Source organism: Merops nubicus, unplaced genomic scaffold (assembly GCF_000691845.1).
Source record: "Merops nubicus isolate BGI_N331 unplaced genomic scaffold, ASM69184v1 scaffold1143, whole genome shotgun sequence".
NCBI classification, from domain to species: domain Eukaryota; kingdom Metazoa; phylum Chordata; class Aves; order Coraciiformes; family Meropidae; genus Merops; species Merops nubicus.
This window is the reverse complement of record NW_008596683.1, coordinates 1-16,056: the sequence shown is the minus strand read 5'-3', so window position 1 is coordinate 16,056 and position 16,056 is coordinate 1. Positions and strand designations below refer to the sequence as shown.

The 16,056-nt window shown below is 49.2% G+C and overlaps 1 protein-coding gene across 1 annotated transcript; it reads right to left on the bottom strand.

Annotated features, from left to right (window-relative positions):
* Window positions 1–6,981: 6,981 nt before the first annotated feature.
* GAB2 (GRB2-associated binding protein 2) lies at window positions 6,982–16,053 on the bottom strand (the record flags this gene model as incomplete). Its single annotated transcript, XM_008936425.1, has 7 exons — window positions 6,982–7,426; window positions 9,858–9,983; window positions 10,835–10,937; window positions 12,640–12,730; window positions 13,725–14,007; window positions 14,745–14,839; window positions 15,882–16,053. Coding segments are annotated over 7 exons (1,014 nt in total), but the record flags the coding sequence as incomplete, so codon positions are not given.
* Window positions 16,054–16,056: the final 3 nt, after the last annotated feature.

The following is a 16,056-nucleotide window of genomic DNA, read 5'->3' as shown; positions in this document are numbered from 1 at the left end:
GGTGCCCTGAGCTGGGGCTTGTTGGTGCCAAGCTGCTGCTGGGTGAGGAAGGCAGCGTTTGTCCTCATCCTGCACACACCAGGGTGCATCCCTGCAGCAGATATACTGTATGAAAATCACATTAGCAGCTGTGAAACACACAGTTTGGGTTCTGGTACCAGGAGAAAACCTAACTGCATCCTGACGACCCTTACTGCACCGACAGGACACTTGAAGCTGTAGGAGATCCTTGGCAACACGCTGGGAAGATGCTCTGAAAGCCTTAATGGTGCTGCATAATTCAGCTTGATCTGGTCATTAAATCCCCCTTTTGCTCTCCACTCTGAATCCATGTTGGGAGGCCCCAGTGAGAGATGTCTTTTCATTATCATTCTTTGCTTTTCCCATTCCATTCCCATTGCAAATACAGTACTTAAAAATCACATCACCTTCACGTCAGGCATGTACCATGTTTATTAACAGCAAAAAAAGTATTATCTAGGCTTCACTCGAGACCAATTTACAGGATAAATAATTGTTTCAAATTACTTTAAAAAAAAAAACCCAAACAACAAAACCCCAAAGAATAAATTAATAACTTAAGTGATTAGCTGTCCACAGTGATTTGGAAACTTAAGAACCATTCAAACAGTGACACCACAAGGAGACACGTACTGTACAGTTTGCCACAGATTACTCTTGTCCTTCCTTCTACAAATAATAATAAAAGAATTAAAAATATTCCCCTTTAAGAACAGTTCTAGGCTTTGAAACACACAAAACCTCCCTGCGAATCGGCTTCAAAGCCAGGGCTCTGACCCCCCCTCGCAGCAGGTTAAGAAACAAATTGGGGAAGCTACCCTAAATTTTCCTGGGTCTATCCCCACTCAACACTACCCAAAGCCAATGGGGACCTGTTGACTTCACCAAGGGTTGGGCTGAGTGGGACAGAGCTACTCTAAAGGCTTGGTCCTAACCCTATGGGATTCATCGGGGTACTGCTCCCTTCCCCTCTCCCCAATGTGCTTCAACCACCACGTCCAAAGAGCTCTCAAACAAAAAGTGGTATGTCCAGGGTCAATGCGCCAGCAAAAGGCTGGAACTGTGCAAATGGCTTTCGCCCCACCGCTCTTGCTCAGGAGAAAGTCCTCCCAAGTTTTCTTCTACCTTGGTAATTAAGGCTGAGGGGCTTTTAATGAGTTTTGCAGAGCGAGATGTGCAGTGTTGTGTGTAATGCTGGACATGACAATGGGGGAGCACCACATGCTCCCCAGATGCTGCATGCAGACTCAGAACAGCTCTTTGCATCATGAAGTGTAAATTAATTATACCTCACAATGCATCTCTGAGGTGGGAAAAGAAGTACTAAAAATCTTCATTTTACAGGCTGGGGAACAAGTGGGATATGGAGCTCAAATAAATCCCCTCATCCCACCTGAAGATAAAGTGTGGTGTCACCCATTGACTGACAATTAAAAATGATGGTTTCTTCTCTCCTGGTCTTGGGGCAAACCTCTACATAGTCAACCTGCTGGTTGAACCTGCTATATGTAAGCATTGGGCTGTATCAAAAATTGAGAACCTGCTGATTGTAAGCAAGTCCATTGAGAAGCTCCTCTATCTCAAAAGAGGGAGGCATGTTGCCCAGCTTCTGCTCCAGAGGTTGCTGGCTGGTGTTAAAATTTGGACATCCTGTGCCAGAGCCGGCTGTCCATGGGTTGGTGGGGAGAGAGGTCTTTGGTGACACCTTGCTACATACCAACTTTTCTCAAGAGCAGCCACTGAAGTAGCAACCTGATCAAGAGCACAAGTCTAGGAGCTGCAAGCAAGGAGATAAAATTGTGATTACAAGGACGAGACACCAAAGACAAGCTGATGGAAGGATGAACTGTTCCAGGCCAAGGAGAAATCATGACCAAAAGGTGGACATCTCTACCTATAAAAGCCTCATTAACAGTTGCAAGATCACCGCATACATGTGGGCAGGTTGGTGCTTTCTGGGCAGAGAGGCATGGGACTCAGCAGGAGCCCTGAATTGGTTTATTTGCCTTTGTGATGGACAGGTTCCTCTGATTTTCTTGACAGCTCTTTGATCGCCATGCATGTCCTCAGGCTGGAGTTTGGGTTAGGCTCTGCTCTTTGCCCTCCCTGTTACAAGTAGGGCTTCTCCATAGGCCCAGCCCCACTGCACTCTTCTCATCCAGACAGCATCCCTCCAATGGGACACAAAGTGTGAGTGAGTGCCAAGTTTTACATGGAATAGCAACGTCACCAAGTGGGAAAACATCAACACAGTGAAAGCATGACTTGAGAAAACCATCCTCTTTTTCACCTCCTAGGACAGGAAGGTCAAACAGGATCTGGGAGCTATTTAAACATCTTCCTACCAAAGCCCACCACCACATAAGACATGGGCAGCCATGCTCAATGGGTGGCCAAAACAAGCCAACCCTTCCCAGTATGTTCAAGGGATTGGGATGCCAGGGTGTAGGGGCTGGCAGGGGGCTGCAGAGAGCTCTGGGTTGATATCTCTCGTAACAAATTTACAGATTCAAGCTGTCCCCAGCTGCTTGGACTGTGTGCCCATGTCCTGGATGATTTGGTCTAGGCCAGTCAACCCTCTCCTCCCATGTGCAAGGGATGGCCCCAGTGTGGATTAGGTCCCCTGGCTTGGGTGTATGACCTTAGGGGTTGAGCTGTGTCTTGCCACTTAGCTTCATGGACAGAGAAGAGGCCATAGCCCCGTTTCAGATGCTGTAGGGCTCTAGGCAATACCTTTGGCCCTTTCCCTCCCATGGAGTAGTCTGCACAGCCCCAGCAGCACAGGGTATCAGGGTAAACTGAGGGGAAGAGATGTCTCTAGTCCCACCCCCTGCTCCAAGCAGGGTCAGCTATGGGGTTGATCCAGCTTGGTCTGGAAAAGCTCCAAGGATGGAGGTGGCAGCTTGTGGGACAATCCTGTGAAGCGATGGAGCTCCTGCTCAGGGGAGCCCCAGAGCAAGGTGTCTCTCAGCACGTCTGAGTCCCCACCACATTTCTGGTCAGCCTTCTCCTGTCTGGTTCAGAGATGGGTACATGGACCAGGGCTCCTTGGAAGCCTGATGTCTGAGGAATCATGTTGCTGGGTAGCATGACCCCCTTGAGAGTGAAGTGCTCTGGGTAAGTCCCAAGAGGAGTGGGAGGTCCCTTCCCACTGATGCATGGCTTTTACCAAGCAAAGCCCCACTGCACAACTCATGAAACTTCTCTATACATCTGACTCAAGACTCTTGCCAAAGGAGCACATGGTGAGGAGCAAGACTCAAATGTTGCTGGCAAATCTCTCCCACTTTCCTTCCAACCTCACGTTCCCTCATATACAACCCTCATCAGTGGCTGGTGGCCCTGGGTCCAAATCCATCCCAGTTAGCCCCCAGTCAACCCAATTCTTTGCCACCTTTAGGTTCTAGCTCCGTATTTGGCCCCATCTGCCAGACCCTCAGCTTTGCCCTGGTCCAATCTGCACTCACACATATTTTCTTTCTCCAACTTGACATTAAGACTAAGCCTGGCATCCATTTAGAGCTGGAAATGTGTTTCCCACAGAACACTCAAATGTCAGTTCAGAGCAAATCTGCTCCAAGGCAGCTCACACGTCTCACCAGAGAGAGGAACCATGAGCAGCAGTCGCACCCTCACAGCAAAGGACACACACTTTTGGAGCCTTCTGCCTTTAAAACCATCAGATTAGTCACGTTAAAGCATGAGGAGAGCTTTGAGCTACGGTCCTGGTACTTCATGAAACAAAATATTGAGGCCATGTCTTGTTCCACAGACAACACTTCTCCATGAGCATGCACATGGGACCGAAGAGCTGAAGAGCAGCTTCTGACGTGAAGACTCAAGCCATCTCAACTGAAATTAAAATGAATCATTTACAATGTTCTCAACTTCCTAAAATACCTATTTCTCACAAAAGAGTCAGTCATACTTGAGCATCCAAGTGTGGAGTGGATGTGATAAACTCATTGCCTTCAGGACAAAGTTCTTGGCAGCCCATGTAATTAAACCAGCTGCTTTTCAATATGGTTTAAGACTAAATACTGCACAAATATTAATCATCAGGGACTGCTGTAATCAGCTCAACAACCGTCAGGAATGACTGTTTCCACTGGAGCCATTGATTACTTAATGGCTTTCAGGAAGAGTTGACATAGTCATGTCTATATGGCCATGAATAAAGTCTATGGGCTGCTACTTAGTTTGGAGAGGCCAGTTGGTTGGTGCCTAACAGGGAAAAAAAAAGGACTGTTTATGGGAAGACACAGGCCTCCCTGCAAAGCAGAGAGGGGCCAGCAACCAGCAGTCACAAACTGCAGCAGCAGATGCTTCTTTTGGGCTGTTTTGGTCCTTGACCTACCAAATGCCAAGGGCCAGTTACTTGGGTTACTCATGAAAGCAAATAATCCAAACAGGGGCTCTGACTCTGGGGAAAGAGCCATCCCAGGCCAGTGCTTGCCCCATGAGCAAATACAGACATTTGTAGGATGTGGAAAAAAAGGAGTAGTTTCTTTTTAGAGGGCTCTTCTAATTTTAATGAATGTTTTGGATGAAATGTGGGAGTGGGCACTGGATGCTCCTAGTCCCAGCACAGGACATGGACTCAGCAACGTGCATCCCAATCTGTTGTGTGGTCTCTCAAGCCACTACACCATCAGAAATGACTACTGCTGGGTACTTCTGGCACTTGTTGAGCTCCCCATCTCCTGCATGGAGGAAAAAACATGGGCTATGATTTGATTTCTCCAGGCTTTTGGTCCAGTTCAAGATTATTTTTAGCCTAGAGAGCTGCATCTCAAGAATAGTTGCACTGAAACAGATCCCAAGCAGCATAAAGAGCTATTCCCCAAACTGCCACTGCAATCCAGTCCCGAGGTGGCCACATTTTAGTGTTAGAGGAGGAGAACAGCACAATTTTGGCAGGGAAATACATTCAGTGTGCACAGTAACCCTTCTGCCCAACCTCATCTTCCTTTGTGTCTGCCTGACAGTTAGAGATCGAGACAGGGAAAAATCAGCTTTTTGGTGGGGATGTGGAGCTCGCTCCCAGCTGGGGGAACTCACACTCCAGTGGGCTCTGGGTCAGGCTCAGCATTTGGTCTCCCTTGAGGTGCAGTGGTGAAAGGGGCTAGAGAAATACGAGGCACTGTACTCTGGTCCTCACGTCATTACCTCACCATGCAAGTGTGCGAGCCCCCAAGGAGAGACAAAGGCTGTAAGACACTCTCCGATGTTCAGAAAGCATCTGGCTGTGCTAAATCTTCCCCTCTGGGTCTTTTTTTTTTTTTATTTATTTCTCTCCTAGATGATTATTATTCTCACCGTGAGCATTAGGAGATTTGCATTATTCCTCTACGTGGCCAACACTTCAATGTCTTAAAAGGGTTGTCAGAGCTTTTCCATTAATATCTTTCTCTTTCATGGCATGCAAGGAGACACTTGCAAACTGGTGTTGGACATTCAAGATGTATTTCACCAGCATACAACCCTTTGGGGACTGGTATCCTCCCACTGTGTGGGTCGCATCTGGCCCTTTCCAAACTCAGGCCAAGATGAAACAAATGTGCTAATGCTCAAGCACCAATAATCAGTAGAACTTGGTGATGTCAGTGGAACACAGAGCCCGTGGTGCTGGGAGGAGCTCAGCTTGCAGAAAGAATAGCTCCAGCTTTTTAATAAATATTATTACCTAATCTTTCCAATGTCTCCTTCGTTGGGCTCTCGGTTTGGGGTTGGCCTGTTTACTCCTGTCAGCGCCTGCTCTCTGGCGATCAGGCTGCTCCGTGGCAATCATGAGTCTTTCCTGTTTTCATGAGATCATGAGTTATTATCTCTGCAATAAATTGTCTCTTCCTTTTTGGCTCTATGCACCCGGCAGCTGCCTAGGGAGCAACCCCAAAGCCTGGATGTGTCAAGGATACTGGCCAGAGGCAGCAGCAGATTCCCACCCAGAGTTAGAGCCTAGGGTTGTCAATGTCAACAAACCCCATTTCTGTGTTGAAGAAACTTTGCTGAAGATGGGGAGGGGATATCTAGTCCAGCCCTTTGCATCCACCACAAACCAACCCTAACGCTACATCAAAGCTAATACTGGAACACCTTGCCCTGACTCTCCTGACCAGCTTCTTCCCAAGCCTAGGTCCTCACCATTAACCAACATTTCAATTACCCCACTCCTTTCCTCCAAGATACACCCCACCAGACTTCCTCACCCAAGACCAACCTCTGCAATAAAGCATTCACTTTCTCCCAGCCTCTCAACAGCTTTCCACTCCCTCCTTGTCACTCATACTCCCACCAGTACAGATATACAGGGTCTCCAGAGCCTCCCTGTGCCCCTCGTGCTCAACCACAGAGCTTCTCATGGCAGCCACAAGTGCAGGACTCTCACTTGATGGGCTTCTTTTGATTCCACAAAGGGCAGATTTCTGTTCTTAGGGCCAGATTCACAGGCAATCGGTTTCACATAGGCAATGGGTCAGGGCTTAAATTCTGTCATCCAAAGCCCATTGACTTAGAGACATGCTGGGGAGCATCAACAGCAGAAGACAACCCAATAAATTTGGTTATTTTACACATGCATGCATTGTGTGAGCATGTGCTGGCTTATACTTGTGATGGGGCACGTCCTGGGCTTCTAAGTCAGCTCAATGGAACAGTCTGGTTGTTCTTCAAGCTCCTCAAGGTTAACAACCACAATCAAAGCCACAGGGGCCGTCCCACCAGAAGGAGAATACTCCTCAGAGGTTTTGAACATCACAAGCATCAAGCGTCAAGAGATGGGACAACGGAAGTGATTTGAAAAGGAATGGTCCTTCCTTAGTTTTGAAACTGGGAGGAGGCAGAGAAGAGGGCAACCACATCAGAGCTGTAGAATGATGCCCCGTGAGAGATGCTGCAAACCTGCCTGGCATGGCTTGGGGGTAGGGTGTGGAAGAAGATGGGGAGAGATGATGCAGTGTTAGCAGGTACAAGGTGGCTTTCACAGCTGTAAGCAAAAGATGTGTAGGGTGAAACCTGGTATTGCTAAGTCAAGGTTCCTGGATGATGCATCCAGCAGCTCAAGCACAAACCTAGCCACCAAACACAGTTGGTCTTTATCCCTGGCAGACAAGATCTGCCAAGTCTTCCCCTGAAATTAAGTTTCTTTTTATCTTAAAAAAAATAAAATAGGAAGCCCCCCTCCCCTCTGCCGACAAGTCTTAGAGGTGGAGCTGGCAGCCCCCACCAGGACTTCTGCCCGTTTCGCTGCCTGGCCCAGGCTCTACTGCTTGGTGCTCTTGGTGGGCTCCGAGGACTGCCGCACGTCTGTCCACTCCTGCATGGTGCTCTGCAGCGCCTGTGTCTTCTCCTTGTCCACTTGCACGTAATCGACCTTCTCATCTGAGGCGACCGATGAGGTGGAGGGCTGTGGGGAGGAGAAACACGGCCACCGCCTGGTCACTCCTCAGATCCTCCTCTCCCATCTCTTTTTATTATTTATTTTTTTGGGGGGGGGTGCTGCAAGTCCACCAGCAGCTCCCCTGCCTTCCTGCAGCCTCCACAGCTTACCACCCTCCCTCTAACCTCCCAATGGGTCCTGGATGAAGGACGTCAGTCTGCTCTGCATCATACCTGCATGAGACCGCAGTGCAATCGGAGAGGAAAAGCAGCACCTGGGTGCCTACACAGAATCAGCCCCAGCATGGTGGGGTTAGAAGGGACCTCTGGAGATCATCTCATCCAACGCTCCTGCTACAGCAGGGTCACCCAAAGCAGGGTGCCCGGGGTCACATCCAGTTGGATTTGGAATCTCTCCAGAGCAGATGACTCCACAACCTCTCTGGGGAGCCTGCTCCAGGTTCTGCCACCCTCACAGCAAAGAAGTCTTTTCCTTATCTTTAGGTGGAACTTTTTGGGTTCTGGTTTATGCCCATTGACCCTTGTCCTGTCACTGGGCACCACTGAGAAGAACCTGGCCCCATCCTCTTGACCCCCACCCTTTAGATAATGATAAGCACTGATGAGATCCTCTCTCAGTCTTCTCTTCTCCAGGCTTAACAACCCCAGGGCTCTCAACCTTTCCTGGGCACAGAGATGCTCCAGGGAGTTCCCTCAACACCTTTGTTGCCTCTGCTGGACCCTCTTCAGTAGTTTCTTGTCTCTCTTGAACTGGAGAGCCAAGAACTGGACACAATACTCCAGAGGTGGCCCCACTAGGGCAGAGTAGGGGGGAGGAGAACCTCCCTCAACCTGGGGACACACTCTTCTTCATGCACCCTTCATGCCAACTTTAGGACATGAATGTCTGTTTGCAAATGTGTTATCTAACTGCTGATATTGCAAATTCTGTCTTGCTTCTTGCTCATTTTCTTGTAAAGAATTCAAGAACTCTTCTATATTAAAATCCCACCTCATCCCTCTTAGCTGTGCTGACTATACACACCTATAGCACTAGATCTTTGTCATCCCCAAAACAACAGAAGTGCTTGTCAGGTTCACCCAGGAGCCCTTTTGAGGAAGAAGGAGATACTTTTTTTATCTCTGTAGTTTCTTGAGTCCTGGAACTTCGTCTGCCCCTACGAGCATTTCAGAGGACCCCCAGCTGCTTGCAGTTGGAACCAGATGATGACTTTCAATGGTCTAAAATAATCTTTCCAGTCTAGGATAGAATCCCAATTGGTAATATTTTCAGAAATATTGCTGGGCAGAAAGAAACAATCAAGGGACAACTGTTAAGTAACAAGAAGACCTAACCAGTGGGATGCTTTGCCTAGCGAACAAGGTGGTGTTTGAGAAAGTCAATGCCAACTCACAGGAGGTTCCCACAAAGGTTTATATGATGCCTTGTCCTTCACTGTCCCCTTGCTCAGGGGCTGCTTTGCTTGAGCCAGTGTCTCCTTCCCCCTCCCAGCTGGCTCAGGGTGGGACCCTGCAGGACCTGCATTTTATCTCTTCCCAGCCCACTTTGTCACCCCTGTGTGTCCTCCTCATCTTGGTAGGTGGCCTTGCTGGGAAGGTTGTGAAATCTCCATCTTATGAGACTTTTAAGCCTTGTCTGCCACCCCAGGAGAGACAGCTTCCTTTGGATGGGGGGATGTCCTGAGGTCCTCTCTTGCCCTATCCTCCTATGTTTGCTTCAAGATGGTGTTTGTTTCTCTGGTATATGAACCTGGAGAAAAATCACCAACATCTGGGTCTTTAGGAGCTTCATTTTCCACATGATGCTTGGCAGAGGTATCCCATTCTCAATCTGTCTTCTCCCTGCAGCTGTTTCTCACCAGGCAATGGCTTGATCAGATCAACATATTCCAGACTTTAAACATCAGTTTCAGTTTTTGAAAGCATTTTGTACTTTTCCTGCCCAACTATCCCCCTTTGAAAGCACCTGACTGGCAGGAGACGCATGCCCAGCATTTTCTGAATGAGCTCCTGGTAGTATCTCAGGTGGAAACCCCAAGTCTGGTTTGGAGGATCTGTTGTTCTGAAGGAGGAAAAAACTTTCTGATACCTCTTGAGATACCTCCCAGCAGCTTTTGAATACACAACCTCCACCAGAATTTCTGGTTCAGCACAAAGTTAACAATTTCCAGCTACATTTCTGGTCTCATTATCATCCCTAAAGCCCTGCACATCCATGCTTGTGGTAACACTTCCAGCAGGGCTGCAGACATGCAAGAGAGACCCAGCCTGACCTAGAATAACTATAGCAGCAGATCTACAGGAAAAACCATGCCTCTGAGCCTACTGTGCCATTCACCAGACCTGCCCAGGGCTTTGACCATGCTGTTGCAAAATGCATAAAACCCCACAAAAAAAAGGCATCACTTTTAATCAGAAGTTTATCAACCCCCCTGTACCTTTCTGTGTGGCCCTGGTGAGCTTGGCTGGAAGTCCAGGGCCAAATAATCCACACTCCCCGAACTCTTTTTAGGCGCTGGGCTGTTGGTGCCACTAGGAACAGGAGAAGCAGAAATGGGGTTTTGCTAATGCAGGGAAGAGACAGGAGAGACAACGAGGATTAAAATGGGAAGAAGCGGGGGGGGGAAACAGGAATTAACACAAATCTGGTAACAAAATGCCTCAGTGGCACTTTTAAAAGAGGTTCCAGCCTGGATATTTGCTTCCCTGCCTCTCTGGGACCAGGGTTTGCAGAACCATTGGGGAATTCTGTATGTTATGTACTGTGCTAACAAATATTTCAAGCTCATGCTCTTGAGTTCATGTGTCACAGCAGTTCTGCTGCCTTTGTGCTGATTTTATTCACATGCCTGACATCAGCATTTCCCAGGAACCACACCTCAGCGAGGCCAGAGCAGCTCTGGGATCTTCACTAATCACAACGTCTCTACACAGAGCACAGATTTCCTCTACCCCTGAGTTACACAGCCTCAGAAATATGCCTCAAGTCAACAGCTTTGCAAAGAGAGACCAAATCCCCTCCCTGTAAGCAGTGCCACTCCCTGCTGCTGCTCTGATAGCCTCTGCCCTCCACACAAGCATGAGGTCAGCAGTTATTAGGGAAAAAAAAAAAAAACTGAAAAAAAATCAGCTTAAATTAGGAAGATGGACTGTGGCAGTTGAGAGACATTTTTATCCCCTCTTAATTCCTGCCAGAATAGGTGAGATGTGTTTCTGCTCTCATATACAGTTAAACCCCCCCTGGGATGTGGAATTTTAGGAACCAAAGCCACCATTCTGTGCATGTAGGGATGTACACCACAGTCATCATGGTGCTATCTGAGCACTTCCATGTCATCAGCTAGGAACGTGTCTGCAGAGCTGGGGGACGTGTACATCCTGCCAGGACCACGTGTCTTAGCTGGGGGACCCTTACCATTGCCACGTAGTTCTCCTCGCTGTCTCCCGAGTCAGTGCTGGTGATGCTCTGGGAGGAGACAGGGCGACAGTACTGCAAAGAGCCAGCGTTGAAGGTCTGGCTGTAAGGACAAGGATCAATGGGTTAATGGTGGTTGCAGGTGCTGCTTGTCTTTTGTCAAGGAGGATGGGAGAAGGCAGCACCTGATGCCTCTGAACATCACCATGGTCACCATCACCATGGGGACTGGGCATGAAGAAGGGCTGGTGGCATTGAGGTTCTCCTAACCCGACCTTCCCATGGTTCGGAAATCGCTGGGTTTGGTCTTCTTGTTTATTTTTTTTCTAGGACTTTTTAATAATACCTTGCTTGCTACGTGCCCATAACTCTTGCTACCAGCTACATAAATCAGCCTCCATGAATTCTTTTATCTTACAGGAAGCATTCAATCGTGGAGGATTCAGGACCAGCCTTGGTGGAGCTTGTCACCTCCAGCCTCACCACAGCTCCAGGATTTGTTTACCGAGCAGGGCCCTCTGTGAATTTTTTTGCTGGAAAACCAAACCTCCAAGGCATTGTCCTGCTTTCAATTGGCCAAATCTCATTACACAGAAAAACATAATGCAATCAGAGTCTGGCATTAAAGCTTGTGTCTTAAAAAGCCATTTATTGCCTTGCAGTAGAGGCAGGGTCATCTGATGAGCTGATAAAGGAAAAAATCCATGAGTTTCTCCAGGGTTGGATGGCTTGTCAATCAAACCCACTCGCTGGTTCCTGGTGCAGTGATTTCAGCACGCAGAGCTCGTGCCCTGCAGCCAGGCTCCACACAATCCAATTTATTAGAGGAGTCACAGCAGCCAAGCTTTGCTTCTGCCTTTCACAGGACAACATCAGACCACGAACAAGCAGCAGAGCTGGAATTGTGTGGATCCTGTTATTTTTGGCCAGCAGACTTTGCTCTGAAGTGCTTTGGTTTCATTTTGCAGGCTTCCTTCAGGCTGGGCTTTGCTTTCAAGGCAATCAAAACACAGCTCGGGTGACCCCTGCGAGTGTCACCCTGTGTTTTGAGCCTACAGCACGAGTTTTTGGGGCAGAGCTGGGTGTGAAATCAGGCCCTTTACCCCCAGTGGTGCTGAGTCAGTGTGGCTCAGATAAGTCATGAGACACGGTGGACCACAGGCCCTGTGTCAGAGCCACTATTCTCCAGGAGCTGTAAGATCCCAGAAATAGGAAATGTCTCCAAGGGAGCTTAATTAGCTGCTCAGCCACATGCTGGGCTTTCATGTGAACTCCTGACCTAAATGAATTTATCTTCCTGCCACCAGCTGTTATGTGAGGAATACATCTCTGGCTCTTACAATACTTCACTAAGGTCATGAGGGATCCAAGAGAGGAGCACATGCAACAGCATCTGGCCCAGGTCCTAAGTCTGGCCATGATGGGACCAAGGAAACCCCTCAGCCTATTTTATTTCCTCTTTTAGGAAAGAATTACTCCATAAATTCCCTCTTCCCAAATAGCTCCTGCTGGTCCCTGATGGGGGTTGTGTGTGGAGCAAGGTGGACTTGCATCCCAGTGCAGAAGTTTGCATGGCATGACCCAGCTCTGCAGCTCCCACTTCTAAAATTGACAAAGAACACAAGGAGGCCTGAAGGGAACATCCAGGTTTTGGGGAAGTTCCCATTTGCCATCCCCCTTACGCTCAGCCACAGATGTTTAACCCATGGCAGAGGTGACAGTGTGGCTACATGAGGACACCAAGAGTGAGACCAGCGATCTGTTGTCAGAAGAAAGCAGGAGTTCATACCCCAGCCGTTACTCACGTTGGCCTGGACCAGGATTTCGTGACTGGAGATTTGAAGGGAAGCTCATCAATGACAGTGTTGTTCCTCAGGTCCAGCGGTGATGGCTTTGCTGGGGAGGGAAAAGCCTTTATGCAGAGGCAGCACATTCCTACAGTTCAGTGTCCAGGACTGGGGTGGGAGGGTCCCCAGCAAACTGTTGGTTGCTTCCTGTTCTTCTAATCACCCCCTCCCAGCTCTCCTTGCTGATGATAAATACCCCCAACCAAAATCCCTTCACTCATGTACAGCAGGACCAGGGGGAAACAGTGAATTTCTCCCTCTGACTCTTAGCCCTGAAGTGGATGGGTGTCCCCAAAAGCAGAATGTGCCTCCCAGGGAATGGAAATCTGCTAAAAATGCCCCAGCTCTGAAGTATAACAAACCCATTCAATTAGGGAGCTGTGATAAGTCATTAGGTGAAGACAAGACCCAGCTCTGACAGCCCCAAGCTGCCTCCAGCCAGAGAATTTCCCCACAGAGAATGAGAAGGACATCTGCAGGGTAACATGGAAGCTCTTCTCATCATGAATGGTTCATTAGATGGAAGAGCAGACTGCTGTGCTCCAGCCCCAGCATCTGCCTAGCATGTTGATGGGGTTAGGTGCTGACACCCTAATGATGGAAGTCGTCCTCAGCATTTCCTTGGTGACCTGTCAGGCAATGGACTGTGGAGGGATCTGGAGAATGTAGGCAAAGCCCTAAGAGAAGAACTGTCTTCAGCCAGCCAGTAGGGAAGAGTAGGAGAAACTGTGGCCATCTGAATACAACATAAAGATTTTGGAGCAGAGCAGAGGCAGGGATGAAGGCAAAGGGGGCGAGATCCTGCCTGTGACATGTGTCTCCTGTGGAGGCCAGGTAGGGTTTGAGACGATAGGCAGTTCAAGCACCACGAAAGCTGCATTTGAAAGAGGAAGGGGATGGGGAAGATCTGTAGGTCTGACTGTGCCAGTGGCAGCAAATCACAGCTCACACTGGACTCTGCTGAGTGTGCACAAGGTGTCAGAGGCAGACCAGAAGAAGAGAAGGGTTCCTGGGAAGACCTGACCACAAATAACTGTTCTTACCTTTCCGGTCGGGCTTGAGGTTGCGGTTGACTGGTGGGGGCTGGATTTCACTCAACCGTCTGTGGCACTGCGCCATGGCTCCTCCTTTATGCACGGGGAGGGTGGCCGAGGACAACCCCACCAGGTCAAAGTGATGTGGCCCAGGGCTCATGGGAATGTACAGGTTTTGGGAATTGTCATTGGCTTTCTCAGTGTGGATCAGGGGCGAGGAACCGGGGTTCATGGGGACGTAGTTGTCCTCAGAGTCGGTGCTGTGGGAGCGGGCCACCGCTGCCTTGGCTTGCTGGGGGACAAGCAGGAGGATGTGTTGTGAGCTTCAGACACCGCTCAACCCCATCCCACTAGAAACCCCTTCATCTCTTCATCACCCAGCGCACACCTGAGGTGGGACCAGCTCTAAAACCTCAGCACAGAGGGAAGGGATGGTCTGTCCCCTCCTTGGCCATTAGTTTGCACTGAGAGGGTCTACATCTACTTTTTCCAAGACAGTGCAACATCCAGAGTTCAGGGGAAGGTCTTAGTTACCCAGACTTGAGCAGCTTCTCATGACCAGAAAGAGCTGCAGAAGCATGCTTAACCTAGAAAGTCATTTTTGCCTGGGCTCTGGCCATGACTAAAATGCAATATGAAAGGCTGCTTTAATGTCATTTCCAGCTCAGGAAATCTTAGAAAGCACACAAAAGAGGCTGTTCTGGCAACAGGTCAAAATTCAGCTCAGCAGCATCCTAAGCTTTGGAGAAGCCAAGCTCCTGGGTGCTTTTTTTTGGGTGACAGCTCCGGGCAGATACACCCTATGGAAGCACTCAAGTAAAGCTCTGCATGCGGTGCTGGCTTAGGTGGTTGTGCCTCTACCTTGCAGACCACCACAATTTTAACAAAAATCAGTAACAAACCCCTTCTGTTCTTGACTTATCTCTGCAGGACTGTGCTGTGAGGTCCCACCTGGAACCGACCTGTCTCGGAACCCATAAGGTGCAAATGGTGCCTATAACACGCTGGCCAACGCCAAGGCCAACTCACCAGGTAGGAGTTGTACCCATCGTTCATCGACTCAACGGACTGCACAGCACTGCCACCTCCATGCTGGGGGTATTCATATGTTTCACAAGAAGAAGCTGCAACACAACCACAAAGGTACAACATGTCCCAGTGCAAATGTTAGTAAAAGTGGACCCTGAAAACAAAATGCAGGTACTGGGAGGGTGGTATCTACTTGTGAGGATTGAAATGCTGGTGGGATGACGTGGTTTGTAGCCCATCACAGACTCCCTCCCAATCGACAACTCTCTGACGCCCCAACTCAACTGCACGTGCCGCATGGACCTAACCCGGTTCTGTCAAAGTGCTGCAAAATCCCAAGGGTGAACCTGTCATGGATGGTAGATCACGGCAAGAAAACTGGGTTAAGGGGGAGCTGTTACAGCTCGCTTGGCAGACGTAAGGGCTGGCAGCCTCTGGTGAGGGGAGGGGATGAGGATGGGGTGCTACCTTCTTAGACTGATCTATTTACTACTGAGCATGAGTCTGATCTCAGCCTAAGTGTTAGCATTTAGTTAGGAGGAGATGGAAGAGGCACTTCAGGGAACTGTGTGTATATTTTACACTATGTTTTCTCTCCAATCACCTCTTCTAAGTTACTTTACAACTATCTCATTCTAGGCTCAAGATTTGGAAAGGGCAAGCTCATCCACAGCCCACCCATGGCCCATGGAAGGGCACCTCTTCTGCTCTGGGGCTATCGGGTCTTGGAGAAGTGCAAAATTATGTGCCTATCTGGTAAGCAAAACCAAGGTAGCTCCAGGCTGACAAGCATTCTGATAACTCTGGTTATGAAGTGAATCAAAAGCAAGCTAAAAATAGCCAAAATAAAATCTGGTGAAGGGCCACACAGGCAAGCAGGTTTGGGGTTTTGGTTCAAGGCACAGAACAGTAAAGAGCCAGTCGAGCACCTTGAGTGGACAGAGCCCTGGAGATGTTTCTCCATGCCCATTGCATACAAAATCAGGGCCAGATCCTCAGCAGGGAGGCCTTCTTTGCATTCAACTCCCTGTCTGAATCCACCAACCATCCCAGTCCTACCAGAACCCTACAGGACCACCCCACGCAAGGCTGCTAGACAGGCCAAAGCCACCCCCTGCGCCTCATTCCTAAAATCACCTCGGTGCAGCCTGCTGTTCTCCACTGCTGGCAGGGTGTTTCTCCGGGGAATGGTGGCTGCCATGGGGGCCAGCCCTAAGCTTTCACTGGGCTGGGACCTCTGGGGTGGGCTGCCCCAGCGCGGCTCCACCTGCCCGGGTTTTGGGGGTCGGGGGGGTGGCGCGGCGGGCGAGTC